Genomic DNA, 13901 nt, shown 5'->3' with positions numbered 1-13901 from the left:
GTATACAAGTTGGCAGGATTGCAGGGTGGTACAGGTTTCCCTGGAGTTGGGCTGGTACTTGTGGTCATGACTAATCCATCATTTCAAGGAGATGGCTCTGATCTTCCCTGCATCTGCTGGGACTGAACCAAAAGTCTCTTGGCTGTGCTTGTTGTCATTGACTTAACAAGGAGTTTGAAATTAGGCTTGGGGAGGTGAAAATTCAGGTTTACTTCTTAATTAGACTTATTAGAATGTTTAAGGATGTTGATTACATCTGTTTTATGGTCTGTATGGTGTGAACAAGTATTCTGAAATATAAGAACTTATATTTTTACAAGTTGTTTCCTGATTTAATTTGTGGTTAATATGCTTACCTGATTTTGAATTGATGTTTTGTTTTCAGGTGTGGCTCACAATATTTCTTTACTGCGAGAAGTGATTATCCATCCACGTTTTGTTCAAGGAGACATCAGCACTAAATTCCTTCCTGAAGTCTATCCTGATGGTTTTAAAGGTTTGTTTCATTTGGGAATTTTTTTCTTTTTTTTTCCTTCCTTGAGAGATGCTGTTTAGGATTATTATTCCTTTATATTTATAGACTGATATATTCCCCAGTCAGGCTTTTTTTTCTTTTCAACCAAATGTATCCGAACATAGCGATGTTAAATACTGTATAATGTAGTTTAAACATGTACTTACTTTAGTTTCAAGAAGGCAAAATACATATTTCTAGTGACAAAATAGTAAATGAAGTACATCCAAAGTCAAGAAAAACAATTTGAAGGTGATATGAAATATGTAAAGTAAACATCAATTCAACTCTGCCATGCTACTGTGCTTCATTACAGACGGTGCTCCTACTGTTAACTGAATATAAGATTTCTCTTCACAATATTGCTTCTCCTGTGAGCTTGTGCAGCATCTTGACAATCACCTTTGGTACCCTTTATATTCGCTGTAGCATTTTCTGGAGGACCTGGCATTATTTTATTAGGCTATTTCAGTAACCTTATCTTAAATACTCATTACACATGATAATAAGCATCACCTTGAAGCTGTTAACTTGCTCACTGGGTTAACATGAATCCAAAATACAAATGTTTCTTTGCAACATATCAAACAACTCAGTTCCAAAAGTGTCTAATTGTATTTGGTAGAGAAATGTAAGGAAACAAATGTGTTGGTTTCCATACAGCCTTTCCATAAGGATCTCACACCTCAGCTGGCGTTTATCAGGCTGAACATCTTCCTTATTAAAAAAAAAAATTTTATAGCTCATAATTCATTGGTCCTTTATGAATCCCATGGAGATACCTTTCTCCCCCATTTATCATTAATCCAGTGTGGCAGCATCCTCACCCCCCTTTGGAGACAACCCTGCCAGATTGGTATTGGCAGTCACTGGACATGGCTGGCACCATGCCAAACTCGAGTCTCATTAAGGAGCAGAACAGATTTTTCTTACCTCAGGACTCAGTGTGTGAGTTTGGTGCAAAGAATATTCATCCACAGAACTACTTTGTCGTGATGTAAATTGGCAGCTCTGTGTGATACAGCCCTATATGATCCTATGGGATGAGTGCTTCCGGCTCTTGATTGGCTCCTGACTGAAATGAAAGCAGTAGGAGTTTAGGAACCTTGGGTGGCAGTAAGACTGGGATGGTGGAAGCTCAAATGTTCCTTTGTCTTCTTTGCTAAGGTGCACTGAACTGATCTTCAGGTAGCTCTGCTGGCTTTCACCCAACATAGACTTGAGTGTACTCTGATCTGCCCTGAAGGCTCAGTGCTTCTGATTAGCTGGGCTGTCTACCTTCCCTGACATTTCCATATGAAATCCCATGTCCTGTCTCTCTGATGGATTGGGGACTTTTTCTGGATGGATTGAGCTTCCTAAATCACCAGAAAACTTCTTCTTTCTTTCTTTCTATTTATTTATTTTATTATTATTATATTTTTTTAAATTATTCATTTTTATTGTGGCTGCTTTGGTTTTGGCTTGGTTTTTGAGAGTTCTTGGGCTTGTTTAGCTTATGAAGGAAATTGGTGAACTTCAGTGGATGTGCAAAGTGAGTGGCAAGCTGTGCTGTGAAAAGGTAGCTTCATCTGATGGTCTGGGACTGATAAAAACCTAAACCATTCTGCCCTGGCTTGTGATAATGTATCTGTTGGAGCCCTTGGTCACTTTTAAGACCCCTTGCTCTGTATTTTCTACTAGGGAAAGACACTCTTGTCTTTTGTTCTTTTACTCTTTTTAATGCCTTATTTTGTGCTGTGTTCACCTATATATAATCAGTTACATTTTGTTCCACAAATTGAAGAATATAATTGTTTTGGGGTCATCTGACTTCAACTGTACATGCATACACACATACTAATGCAGGCTGATTGGTTCTGTAGTTGGAGGTGAACATTTATAATGTATTAACAGAGTCTTGAAGATGAACTTATGCTATAAACAACAGGAGATGCACGAAGACATTTTGGGACAGTTCATAATAGAAGCTAATAAATGGGAGTTGCAAAATGGCTGGACTTTGTGCTGTATAAAAAGTGTCACTCTTCTATGTATCATATACAAGCATGCATTAACCTTAATGATAAAAAAATGCAGATGCCATTATTACAAAGCATTTGTATTTCAGATCATAAGTACTTTTTCACAAATACTGATTCTAAGCTCACTGAAGTGATTGAGAGTTCTAATGATGTAGTTTGCTCTGGATCAGAACCTTCTGGCTTAAAAATGTGAGTTGAATAAAAGATAGTTTGTTGGGGTTTTTTTAGGTACCTTTTGAAAAATAATTCTGCAAATGCAAAGACTGAGGGATGTGTAGCTGTGAAAAAAAAACAAAAACCACTGAGATAATTTTAAAAATTAGAGTAATATGTAGCCCAAGTGGATTTGAAAATATGTAGAAATGTGCTATTGTTAACTGAAGAAATCCATACCAGAAGTGTTTTAAATTTGGAAAAGTTAAGAAATGAAAAAAAAATCAGTGAAAATGTGTGCTGTATTAATGCTGGAGCATAATGCAGTGTGTTTCTTTTGTAAACTACACAATTGCCACTGTTGGGTCTACACTGATGGCAAGTAACAAATGTCAGCTGTGTTCTCTCTGGTGACTGTGTGAAGTAATGGCCCATTCCTTATCTACATTTTTCTTCAAATATAAATATTAACTTTAGGCTTACTTAGGAACAAAATAAGATGCTTTTTTTCCAGTCTCATTTTCAAGGTTTTTATTATAAGTCACTTAATAGAAGGCTTTTACTTTAAGAAAAAAATTATTATTAAAAATATCTTGGCAGCTTTTCCATTAACCTGTGATGCCCACTTCAAATTACATCCAGGATGGGGATGTTCAGTAATTTTCTTCATTAGGATTTAATTATTTTTCTTCCCTTCTTTAAGTAAGCATTCATTAACAAAAGCAGTTTGTGAATTTTTGAAATATTAAGCTTGTTCTGTGTGTGATTAACATGGGAAAAGAACTGCTGTCATACCCTTTTCTTATCTGTGTGTGGGGTGGATGGCTGGAATGCTGGCTGGCAGTGGGTCAGCTGGAGTGGGTTATTGCTCTGAGCATGTGTTTTAGGAGTGTGGATCTGAGGGTAGGTGCAGCAACACTGCTTGGGCAGGTGACACAAATACATCTGTCTTGGATTGGCCTCTGAGTGCTTTGCTTGTGAAATAAAAATGTTTGCCAAGGATGCAGGAGTAGCCCATACTTTCAGACTGAGTATTGGTAGATGAGCTGTCCTTCTACAGCTTCCAGGCAGCCTGGGATGTCTGTGCTTCCTAACTTGTCTGGTGAGGAAGAAATATGCTTTGAACAATCCCAGCTTTTTAGCCACAGAAGGGATCTATTTTCATGTAGATCCAAGAGGCATCCTTGACAAAGAACAAGTTAAACTCAGGAATCCTTAGATTAGTAACTTATCTGCTGAATCATTCTTTGTGGTTCAGTGCCTTCCACAGTTAATTCATCTTTTACTGCATCTCTGTTTGAATGCTGAGATTTTTTTTTTTTAGTGATCTACTCTTACTGATTATTAAATGATGTTTCAAATGTTTAGATGTTTAGTCAGTCTCTTTGGGAGAGACATCCTCCGCAAATGAGAAATAAAACATTTTCCTAGAGGTTCTTGCCAAAGCCATACCAAAACAGCAGAAAAAAGAAAAGAGTCCTTGATTTCATGTCTCTCTTCTAGCATGTTTACCTCATTTGAGTAGAGAGAGAGCACAAATTTTAATGGACAGTCCTTTCTGCAATTGTGTATTGGCTCCAGAGAGTGTGTATGAAGTGATGGCTTTTAGATATGTTGTTTCTTGTAATCAAACGGATCGAAGGGGTTATATACTCCAGTTTACTCAACATTTATTAAACAACCCCAGGAATACTGTGTCCAGTTTTAATTCCCCCACATGTAAGAAAGTTCTCATTAAACTTCAGTAAACCTAGTGATGAGCAAGCAGGGTTGTGTTGTGGTTGGAATAGAGAACCTATGAGAGTCTGGGAGAACCAGGCTTGTTTAGCTTAGGGTGGACCTAATGGCAAGGCGAACCACTCTGAAGGAGTTCCCAAGAAGAAAAAGGTAGGCCCTTCAGAGAGGTACATGTAAACATGGGGACTCTTGACTCCTGACTACAGGAACCTCTAAGCAAGCTGTTACGAGTTTGATGTTGAGACTGTTCAGGGTGGGGGTAGCACACTGGATAAACTAAAGACCTCCCAAGGTCACTTCAACAACCTCAGTCACTCATTTATGAATGAAAACGCTTTTAATGTTCATTGGGACTGTAGATATGACTTATATACAAGTCTGGAGACTTATGAGTTGAAGGAAGTGATGCACTTTCTGCCTTCTTTGTTACTATTAGAAGGGAGAGGATAGGTGCTGTTAATTCCATTAATCTTCTCCATACTGGAATCACAGAATGTGAGGGGTTGGGAGGGACCTCTGAAGATTGAGTACAACCCCCCTGCCAGAGCATGACCAAAACAAGGGCAGGTCACTCAGAAATGCATCCAGATGAGTCTTGAAAGTCTACAGAGAATGTAATTCCCCAACCTCTCTAGGGAGCCAGTTCCAGGGCTCTGTAACTCATATAGTAAATAAATTCTTCTCATGTTGGGGTGGAACTTCCTGTGCTTTATCTTGAATCCATTGCCTCTTGTCCTCTTACAGGGCACAAGTGAGAAGAGGTTGTCTTTACTTCTTCATGCCCAGCCCTCATATATTTATACACATAAATTAGATTCCCTCTCAGTCTTCTCCTCTTCATTTTATGGAGCTAATGGATTATAAAAATTGACTTAGCATGTGGCTTACTTGACTTTCTGAGAGGTGAAGCCAAGAAGTATTTCTTGATCTGTCACTAATCTCTTTATAATTAAAAATAAGAGGTTTTAATTCTGAATGCTGTAGAATCCACCTTAGAATGCTATAGAATTCCATCTTCAGAGATTGTGAGCTCTCTAAAAGACATTTTGACTATTCTGAATGGTTTGAGATTGCACATGCAGGCAATATAGTTTGTTTCCTTCCATGACCGTTTGGATGGACCAGAGCTGTGCTGGGTTCCTGAAGAAATTGAAACCACTAATCATGCAACCTTTTCTTCATCAGCTTACTTTGCCATCTTACATGTCATCTGTAATGGTCAACTTCAGAATCCATTGAGAGTAAAATTCAAGCCAAAGCAGAGCCTTCTTTAATTTTTATTGTTCCAATGAGAAGACAGTAACTTTCCAAGTGTTAAGTAACAGACATGCACATAACCAGGGCCTGTGTGTGTGTTTGTTTGTTTGTTTTTTCCCCCCTGTAATTGATAGTAGGAAACCTATTTCTAGGACAAAATGCAAATGAGACTGTTCCAGGAAAAGTGACCTTTTACGTAATTTAATTTGAAGTCAGTTATGTAAAGTAATTGCATGAACCTTTTTGACTCAGCTTGGGGGATACTGGGATAATATTGATTTAAGCAATCATAACATCAGGGAAATGAGAAAGTTTTTCCTTGTCTTACTTCTAAACAAGAGAACCCTCATCAGAAGGAATAGATGTGTGCGGTCTGGTTTTAAATAATATGAAGAACAGTGCTTCTTGTATACCTTCAGTTGTGACTTAATTTTACAGCCATTAATCTTTTTTTTTTTTTTTTTTTTTTTTTTTTTAAATGTTCACCTTATACAATGTAGTTCAGTGATGACAGAATGCCGAAGTGTATCCCAGGTTAAGCAGGAAGATAGGTGCTGATTTACATTTTCTGGTGGAGATGAAATCTCCATGTAGTCCGTGAGTCTGCAATGATGAGGGTAGGAAAGAACAATGACAGAAATTCCCATGTTGGAAACTGGGAAACCTTTGATACTCATTTCACTGCCTTTGAAGGGAGCGCTTGGACAAAATCTCCAGAGGCACCTTTGTTACTTTTTCAGATTAATCTGCATGGTGAACATGAAAGGCTGTGTTATTTTATTTTTATTGATGATGAAAATAAACTTACACCTCAGGACATCCAATTGAAATCCTGAGGGGTAGTTTGTAAGGTAAAACGACCTGAAGTGAAAGAAAGGTATTGCTCACTATCCAGTGCATTAGTATATTTCCAAATGTAATAATGTAATTGAAAGTTATAAACTGCTTAAAATTCTGTTGAGCATAACAGAGCAAGAGCAGAAGGCAAGGGAAATGGGGTGGGAGTTCAGCATACTAAGGCAGTCTGTCTTGTATAATAAAGGTAAATTGCCATCTTTAGGAAGGAGTCTTTAATCAAGCATCTGAGGGATGCCTCCAAAGTTATGCTAAGGATATTCTGTGGTAGGATTGTAGCTTTCAAAGAGCCAAAGACCAAAACCTAAACTTGGTGTGTTTGTATTAACAGTTTATAGTATCTCTGAGATTTAAAAAAATGAATGCAAACTGCCCACACTGAATATCACAGCCAGACTGGTTTTCTGCTTGCTGGGTCTTCTGCCACAAGTGATGCAAATAGTAACAAATAAAGAAAGAGGATGAATATATTTTTTTCTTGTTTGTGATAATGAATGTAACTCTTGGTCAGTTGTTAACCTGTTTCTAATTACTGATCTCTGTTCACTGCTTGGAGTTTGATCTTTATTGATGATATAGGAAGAAAATACTTTTTGCAGTACATGATCAAGGCCATGCAATAGAACCTTCAAATTGTAATCTTTCTACTTTTGCCCTGTTTCTTTCTGTGAGTTGGTAGTAGAAGTGTGTGTTGGAGCAGGTGGGAACATGCAGTTTTGGTGTACATGGGCTTGTCATGGGTATTAGGCAGGGTGACTGAAAAGCAAAGGTTTTAGGACAGATTTTCTCATGTATCTTTAGCTAAGACATCTAAACAAATCACCCATTTTAGATACAACAGGTTGGGAAAAAATGAGCTCCAGGCTTCTTCACCATGTGTAAACAACTGGAAAATTGCCACATTTCAGAGCTGGGTAGATGATGTTACTGCATTGCATTATTATGTAAGGCTTATTATGTACATGAATGTGTTTTGTGTGTGTGTGTATATATATATATACATACAAGTAGTACAAAAGTTCAAAGTTTTTGACTTTGCAATCAGTTTTTTTAGCAACTGGCATAGGAAAGATTAAGTTCATTTCTCAACCCTTTAACGTTTACATTTCTGCATATGTTTTTTAAAGAAAAGAGTTTCCATTTCAAGGCAGATAAAAAATAATAAACACTGACTAAAGAAAGTTGCAGTTATCTTGAGCCAGAATATGTTAATATGGACTAAATCAAAAACAAATTGATGCAGATTTGCTGGGTTTTGTTATTTTTAATTTTACACTTTTTTGGCCTATGACAGCTCCTTTGTACTATTAGCTGGAACTGTAATAAGGTGTTTCCATCACTGAGTGCATTATGAGGAGGACTCTAAGCAGCCTCTTTACCTCTTCATATTTAATGGAACGTGTGGAAGGATGGGGTCTGTACAGAAGACATTCTGGTTTGAAATTGTGCACTTACTACTGTAATATTTGCTCCAGTCCTTTTCAGATTTCTCCATGATGGGTTTTCCTGAGGAACGTGTTAGTCTTATTTGATGCTATTGACAGAAATTGTCATTTGCTACTGACAACTAGCAGAGAATATGAGTTAAAATTATATGCAGTAGTGCTGAGGCAAAGGGAAGAGACACTTAAGGCCCTTTTTATTGTAACTCCATTCAGCTAAAGTTTGTCTTGCCTTCATATTTTGTAAAACAACTTTATCTGTTGTCTTTTCCTCTCCTCTCCTCTGGCTTTTGAAACACTTTTTTTTTTCATCAGTGCCAAATCCTCTCTCCTGAGGATAAAGTTTGCCTCTTTTTCTCCATGAAAATTCATCTTTGCACTTCTTGTCTTCTTCTGTGTCAACTTCAATTTCCTGCCACTACTTTATGGGCCAACTGCTTTATTTGTCGTCTTGTTCCCTCTCACATCAGTTTTGAATGTTCTGCTTTTCTGGTGACTCCCATTTGGGCCACTGTTTTGCCAGCTTCTCACACCAAATTGTGTTGTGCTGTTTCTGATCTAAAGGTTCTGACAAAGTTCTGTCATTGTGCTGTGTCCTTTAGCCAGCTGAACAGATGATTGAATTTTGAATTAACTTTGCTTTTTGGAACAAGACCAAGTTGGGAGAAAACGTGCTTCCAATTGCTTTGCTTTCCACCTTTTTGTTCAAACGTTTATTAGCTTGTCTACCTTCAGATTTTGGGCTACTTTGAGCCATTTTCTCTTTATGAAGTGACAACCAGAACTTTGACTCCATTAGTTGCAAACTAATGATTACACAAAAGGCACCAAATGGCCCAGGGCTGGCAGGTAGTTTTATCCACGTTTATTTCTGGGCTTTTTCTTGATGTGTTATCCCTTTTGCTTGGAAGATCTGTAGCCTTTGCAAGGTAAAGAACTGAGAAAGAATGCTGTATATTTTGAGTAGGTTGTAATGTACAGATGGAGTCCTTGCCGGTGTGAGGCACAATATGTGAACTGGTGACATTTTGGTTACAAAAACAAGATGCTGCAGCATCATTTGAGATTTTTTTCTTTCAGTTGTCAGATTGTTTTCAACCTGTTAGTAGTAGGACTGATCTGTATGAAAACATGAAGTTTATAAATTCAGAAACTTGGAGTGTCTGCTATGCTGAACCTCATCTTAATTTAGAGGAAAAAAAAAAAGTAGGTTTCATATAGAAGGACTGAACAGTGTCTTCACTGGTAGTTGGTACTTTTTGTATCGGTCTCTGATATCTAATTTTGTCTACCTGCTTTTTGAAAACTAGGACACAAGTTGACAGATCTGGAAAGAAGAGAACTACTGGCAACAGCAGCATCTTTGTATGTGGCTGAACAACTGAGATCACAGCGATTCCTAGGGACTCCAAGGTAAGTTCATTTCTAGGAATTCAGATGTGCTGATGCGTTTTCTTAATGGCATCTTCTCATGCACGAGAGTTGCTGGTGAGAAACCACATGGGTTCTTATTATAGTCTGTTTTTTCTAAATTCAAATGAGCTGCAGCTTACATTTCCCTGCTCACACAAGTCATACGTGATTATTTTTATTCTGCGTATTAGCAAACTAATAGGCACAAAAATGTGTTACAAGCCAGTACAGTAATTAATGCACATCAGGAGTTTCATTAATGCAAAATGTTGCTGCATTAGTAACTAACCACAAATTGAGCATCACAAATTTCCCATGTGCCTATTTGAAGTGATCTAAGCACTCTGGGATAATATGAATATTCAGCTACAGAGCTTTAAAATGGTGTGGATTCATGAATAATTTGCTGCCTTCGTGTAGAACCTTAGTAGTTTAGGGTCTGATTCTAAAAACACTGACTGATAAATGTTGTAAGAGTCAGCACCTTGCTTAATGTATGTTTTTTGGTGCTCTTGTTTCCCACTCACCCATTCTTTTGAGTAGAACCTGCTAGTAACCTAGGTGGTACTGTTAAGTGGGCAGCCACTGCATTACTTCACTACACTTCTTTTCCTTTTGGAACACAAGGCTTTTTTCCTCCAGGATGTTCTAGCTTTCCTTGTCCTCTGGCCCATTACTGCAACACTTTAGATGTTCTATTACAAAAACTGAATTTGTGAACCTTGCTTGGGTAGTTTGTGTTCACAGTGGCTGCATACAATGAATCCTGACTTCAGCATGGTTCTTTCCTCTTGGCCCTTGTTCTCTATTGTAGCTGTGTGTGTTTGTGTGATAGTAAAGTCAGAATGCAGTATAGACATTATTTGCATTCCATACCAGTGGTTTGACAGTGCATTATATTACTATTTTTACAATAGTCAGGAATAAATCAAAAGTGCTTTCAAGAAGTCTGTATTTTTATTTGAAGGCACAGATAAATAGTACCATATGGTGTTTAAAAAACCAAACAACAAACAACAAAACGACACCAGAAATAATAGGAAAAAATAAGCAAACAAGCTACCAGCAAGCATAATAGCTTTGTAATATATAGCATGACTAGGGCTAGGCCTTTGCTTGCCCTAGGCACCTACAGGGGGAAAGTAAAGCACCTTTTTATTTCCTTCCACAAGTTATTCCTCCAGAGCAAATGGTGTAAGGAGAAGAACAGGTACTCTGATGCCCTGTTCCCTAAATAGAAAAAGAATGAGGGAAAATTTGGAGGAGCCTTGATTGTAGTTTTTATTGGCCAGCAGAGGAAGTTAAGTAGTCTGATACTGCTATAGAAAAGTAATGGATTACTTTGTATGTAGAGTAAGGATAGGAATTGTTGATTTAAGTTGTTGATTTAATTGTTGATTTAAGTGATTTAATTTTCAAACTGCTATTGTGTTCCCTGCACTGATTTGAGATTCTTTCTGTGCTTTGTAAAATGTCCTTTTAATAGCAGGAAAAGGAAAGGAGTGTAATTCTTGAACATTCTCCTAATATTTTCTTTCTATTTCAAGTATTTTCATTCAGTAGTATGTGTCTGTGTATCTTAATAAAAAGGACATGTACAACTTCTATAACTGAAATGTCAAATACAAAGGACATGTACAACTTCTATAACTGAAATGTCAAATACATGCCCAACTGAGCTGTTGGGCATGGTCATTCATCACTGTGCTGCATCAGGGAAACAGATACACTCCTCCTTTGAAAAAAAATTAGCTTTTTAAAATTCTTCAAACCTTTCTGCATTCTAGCATGAGCAGAGAAGGCTTATCAGAGCCTGACTGCATGAAGTTTGTGCTTGGTAAGACTAAGTTAGGGTCTGATTTTTCAAATTTTAAATGGTAGAGCTAACAAATACTTTCAGTACAGGAAAGTTCACTCTCTCTTTCCATGATAGGGTGTACTTGCACTCAGCTCAGTTTTCAAAGGATGATCTTTTCTATCTGTTGTGACATATGCATCACTGGAATAAATTCTTCAGAAGCTGAGCCTTAAAATTTTTGTGAAGTGACATCTGAGTGTGGTTCTCAGTGAATAGACCATTGTTTCAATCCACGTATGTTGTTAAATCTGCTTGTCATAGGGATAGTAAAGCAGTCAGAGGCCAAATAAAAATGAGGTTAATGAAAAAGGCTACTGGTATGCAGCTTCTCCCCAGGGGAGCTGTCCCAGCACCATGCCTGCCTGAGTTCAGGAAGAGTTTGGATGACACTCTCAGGCACACGGTGTGATTCTGGGGGTGCTCTACACAGGGACAGGAGTAGGACTTAATGATCCTGATGGGTCCCTTCTAACTTAGCAGATTCTGTGATTCTGAGGAAATCCAAACCTGGTAACAACACTCCTTCCCCAAAATCATTCCTCACAGAAGGAAGGAAGAAAGGAAAGTGAAAGAAGAAAGGCAGAGTGAGGTCAAAGGATTATGCAGTGTCCTGGACAGTGAGTGGACTCCCTCTAGGGGGGATTGAGGACTATGGAGCCATACAAGTTACTGCAGACCCATCAGGGATTCCTCACAGCATCTTCTTAACTTACCCAAACTGTTCCTGACTTGTTTTTGAAGGTGTTCCATGTCATGGGTACTGTTTAGGAAGTAGGACTGTGGCCATAGAAAGCACATCTTTATTGGTATTACTGCAATCTGTTTGAAAAATATTAGTAATCAAAAAGTTCAGAGTAGGAACCTGTGCTACTGGCAACAAATCAAAAAGACCAGTTGTAATCTTGGCTGCGGTTCATTGTGGCAGAATTGGGTGTTCAGAGTCTGTGAATTTTAAATCCATGTTGGAGTATGTAAGGGGGTTGTACAGGCTGCATGTTCCAGAGTTGATCCGTAACATTCTCCTAGTGGTTTGGAAAACTGCATCACCATGTTGATGATCATCTACAGAATTTCAGCTCTCTGGCACTATTTGTTGACAGCATATTTTTTTCTTTTGCAATGGAGGAATTTTAGTGTAAACAATTGCACTGAAAAGTAGTAATTTGAAATCATGCATTATTTCATCTAAAGTTATCACAGTTGCCAAATAGACTATTTTTTTTTCCCTTCTCCTGACCTGAATTTATATGCTTATGTTAAGTTTGTGTTCTTTCCCTTTTTGGAAGCCTTATTTATAATATGCATTCTTTTCACAACTAGGGGTATTTTGAGTTCCCCTTTCCCCCTACAATTTATTCAGCCAAGCTCAGGATTGTTATTTTAGCAGGTAGTTAAAGAGAAAGAACAGTGGTTGGAAGTCCTGTTGGTTGGCTTGTCCTTTCACTAGCAGTGCTACTGAGACTGTGATCAGATGAAATGGAGCTGAGCCAGATAAGGAATCGCTGTCCCAGCCTGCTCCTCCTTTGCCTTTTGCTTCCTCCTCATCCAGATCTGCAGGCATAATATTGTGTGTGGTTGTTTTCTGCTCTGGTTTTGCTAAAATGACCCATCTTAGCCTAAAACCAGATATACTTTATTTTAGGTGATTCTGACAGAACCAGGTGAAGTCTTCATGATATGAAATTATTGTGGGAAAGCTACAAGGGTGGGAATGTGTCACAGGGAGGAAGAGATGGGCAGAGGATGGCCTGTAAAAGGGACTCAGACACACTTTGTACTGTGCCACAGATCAGACTAGTAGCAGCCTCATGAGCTCTGTGTGTGTGTCACTTCTACAGTTGATATTTTCAGTGATGTGACCAGAAAATAGGTATTCTGCAATCCCTTGCGTGGCTTGAATCAACTACAAGGTTCTTGCTAGACTGTACTCAGGTGATAAGGGAGTGATTGCCTTGTTAGGATCAAACACTCAACTTTCTTCAGATAGTTTCAATTAGATGTGACCCCTGTAGCAGGATTCTTTGTTGCAGAAGTTTGGTGGTGTTGAGGTTAATACCAGCCACAAGCTGATGGCCATTTTGCCTTTCCTGTGTTAGAATAAATTGTATTACGACTTGGGAAGAGTACCCACAGGTGAGTTTCCATTATTTGCGTTGTTGTGTGTCCCTGGCCTCACCTATGATCTTCTATAATAAATTTGCCAACCTTTAGCTAGAAAAGCTGCTTAATACATGTGCATGCTCAGAATTGCAGAAATATAGACATTTACTATATAGTTTTTTCCATGTAACTGGTTATTTAAGCAGTTTGCATGGGAAAAATGTGTGGTGGCGTATGGTGGTGGGTTTTTTGTTTCTTTTTTTGTTTGGTATTTTTGTTTTAATAAAAAAGATAATTAGCTAATGAAAGTGCAAGGTATTTTGTGAGCCAGATACTCATGTGAACATTTCACCGTGATATCCAGATAACAGGGACCCATATTTCCTACAGGAAAGAGCCATAAATGATTGATGATTGTTTCATTGTTCAGCTTTCAGTTATTTTACCTAGGGCTTTTCCTACTTACTCTATAGTACAGTTTATTGTGAAACTGGTGCCACCCACAGCTGCTGAACAGATTTACAGCATCTAGCAAAATCCCAAGGTCT

At 38.0% G+C, this 13901-nt stretch overlaps 1 protein-coding gene across 1 annotated transcript in view; it reads left to right on the top strand.

The window, feature by feature from the left end:
- Positions 1-13901, top strand: part of PCCA (propionyl-CoA carboxylase subunit alpha) — a 276373-nt gene that overhangs the window by 132096 nt on the left and 130376 nt on the right. Inside the window, exons 17-18 of the mRNA XM_030446329.1 lie at positions 386-496; positions 9293-9395. Coding sequence (XP_030302189.1) covers positions 386-496; positions 9293-9395 — 214 coding nt within the window. The remainder of the gene's footprint in view (positions 1-385; positions 497-9292; positions 9396-13901) is intronic.

The sequence above is a fragment of the Calypte anna genome, chromosome 1, assembly GCF_003957555.1.
Source record: "Calypte anna isolate BGI_N300 chromosome 1, bCalAnn1_v1.p, whole genome shotgun sequence".
NCBI classification, from domain to species: Eukaryota; Metazoa; Chordata; class Aves; order Apodiformes; family Trochilidae; genus Calypte; species Calypte anna.
The sequence above is the reverse complement of the archived record's forward strand: the minus strand, read 5'-3'. Positions and strand labels throughout refer to the sequence as shown.